Raw genomic sequence first — 2,290 nt, 5'->3', positions numbered from 1 at the left:
TTTTCCCCCCACACCCCACCAGCCACAGACTTTGACAGTAACACAGCAACAGCAGCAGCAGCAGCAGCAAAGTCAGCAAGACCATCAGCAGCAGCTCACCACAGTTCAGCAATCAGCTCAGCCACAGCTGACCCAGCACCCCCAACAGTTCCTACAGGTAACGCAGCATTCTCTACATATTTTTCAGTGTTCTGACACTTTCAGCATTGCTAACTTTTCCTACAGGTGTTTTATCTGAAAACAAAGTGCTTAAAATAGTGATCTACAAACAAGCCCGATGCATGAGATAAGTTTATTCTGTAGCCATTCTCTAAAATCTTACTACTTAAAGGGGAGGTACTCTTTCCTGCAATTTCAGTCTACGCTTTTCCTATTTTCTATCTTCTGCCCTTTGAATTGCTGCTCTTGACTGAGCATTGCATGAAGAAATGGGATGTTTCCCTTTAAAACGGCTTGCATTTTTTTTGGATTCACATATTACTGCAAGAAGATAGGAGAAATTATCTCAAACAGAATTGGCTGGTCTGGAAAGCGGCATGCAGCCCGAAGCAAGACATGTCCCGGTAACATGAGGCGTGAACATCTGTCGAGGCTGCAGGGGAGGCTGAGTAGCAAGTAACCTTGTAATCAGAGTAGAGAAGAACCTTGTTTTAGTGGGCAAAGAAGAGAGACTGGATCAAAAGAGAAGGAAGGCAAAATCCAAGAAGTTTAGAGAAGGAAAATCTCAAAAAGAGAAGAACCAGAAGGTAAAAAGAATTGATGGGGAGATCTGTTGCCGTCTGTTGATTCCAGTTAATCACTGGCATATAGCTCACCCAGAAGGTGATGTTCATGAGGGAGATGTAGGAGTACCTAGAACACTAGAGAGGAAGTGCCTCCAAGAAGGCGTGAGTTAAAAAAAATCTTAATTTGGCCTCTGATGTTGCCACCTCCAAAGAAAGATAAAGCCCATATAACAGTCACGACTAGCATTAGTCGTGACTAATGTTACTGTAACTTTGTTAACATTCTCTAACTACTCTGGGAATGTCAATTTATTTATTTTTTTTAATCTTTAGAAGTATACATAGTTTAAAACCCTTATTTTGCAAGTATTTCTTTCTATGAGTGGTCTTCCATGTTTGGTATACAAATGCAGTAAGTAGTTGGAGGCTTAACCTACATTTATATGCACAAGGAATGGTTACAGTTCTGGTTAGGGCTGAGTAAAATTTTCTTTGGCTGGGTCATGAACAGAAAATAATCGACTTGTTGAAAAAAATGTTTCATGGGAACATACCAATTTCACTCATATGTCAGGCAAAGGCTTTTCAGCTGCAAGTTGACTCTCAAAAAGAGAGCTGAAGGATACCTAGTGATTGGAATTTCAGCATTCATTTAAGTAGTGGCAGACTCTTGAACTGAATCAAACCTGAGAGCTAACTTGAATGTGTTCTCTGACAACTCAGATAAATACTGTAACAACAAAGCTGGTTAGCGGGTTGGTAATGTCTGTATCTGTTTCTAAATATAAAAGTTTGTATAATTTTGACTTAATTCTAGTCAAAAACTAAGATCTCCAAAGGTCTGTTCCTGTTCTAGAATTTTGTTCTAGGCAAAAGCTTAGCATTTTTAATACAAACTATCAAAGTCCTAGAATTTGAAGCAAAGCCAATGCCCTTTAAATAGGGAGGAAAGTGCTTCCCTTGCCTCTCCTCGTTGGGGCTTCTTAAAGTCTGATTCTGTAGGCGCAGCAGTCAGTGTAGTTTACTTTCTGCTGCAGAACGTGTTTCAGGCTTGAGACATCCTAGTGCACTTGTACCCATCCTTTGTGGCTTTTCTTCAGTAACCAGCATCTTTCAGTTCTAAGAATATTAATATTAAAACTAAGTAGTATTTTCAGTAGTAATAACTTTCCTCCAAAGGGGATGTTTGGGTCTGCAGATGTGGCAGTTTCTTGGTTCATTTTGGCTGTGGGGGTAAATCTGATCAGTGCCAAGTAATGCACTGGCTTTTTCATTTGACTGCAATGACAGCCACCTGCACTTGTTCAAACAGATTTCTTAAGCCCTGTTATGCTTGTGTGGTTTGAAGTGGAGATGAATTGCCATGTGTTCATACCTGTTGTCACAGGAAATTACACAGACCAGTTACAGCTGCTTTATTAATTGGTCAGATGCTTTAATTATAACTTCATTAGTATGAACTAACCTTTGCATTGTTTGCTCAGCTTAAATGACCAAATCCGAAGTTTATTTTTATGGAACCCCTGTGAAAAGTTAAAAAGCAGCTAGGCCTGTGTTTCCTGTTT

At 39.8% G+C, this 2,290-nt stretch overlaps 1 protein-coding gene across 3 annotated transcripts in view; it reads left to right on the top strand.

Moving 5' to 3' along the window:
- The window catches only part of CLOCK (clock circadian regulator), a 34,809-nt gene that overhangs the window by 31,240 nt on the left and 1,279 nt on the right, over positions 1-2,290 (top strand). The window contains exon 20 of one of the 3 annotated variants that reach the window (XM_010140202.1): positions 53-157. In XM_010140202.1, coding sequence (XP_010138504.1) covers positions 53-131 — 79 coding nt within the window. In that variant the 3' untranslated portion in view covers positions 132-157. Of the gene's footprint in view, positions 1-38; positions 158-2,290 lie in introns of all 3 variants that reach the window. The other 2 variants (XM_010140200.1, XM_010140201.1) reach the window with 2 other exon arrangements.

This window comes from Buceros rhinoceros, unplaced genomic scaffold, assembly GCF_000710305.1.
Source record: "Buceros rhinoceros silvestris isolate BGI_N320 unplaced genomic scaffold, ASM71030v1 scaffold13927, whole genome shotgun sequence".
NCBI lineage: Eukaryota > Metazoa > Chordata > Aves > Bucerotiformes > Bucerotidae > Buceros > Buceros rhinoceros.
This window is presented reverse-complemented; position numbering and strand designations above follow the sequence as displayed.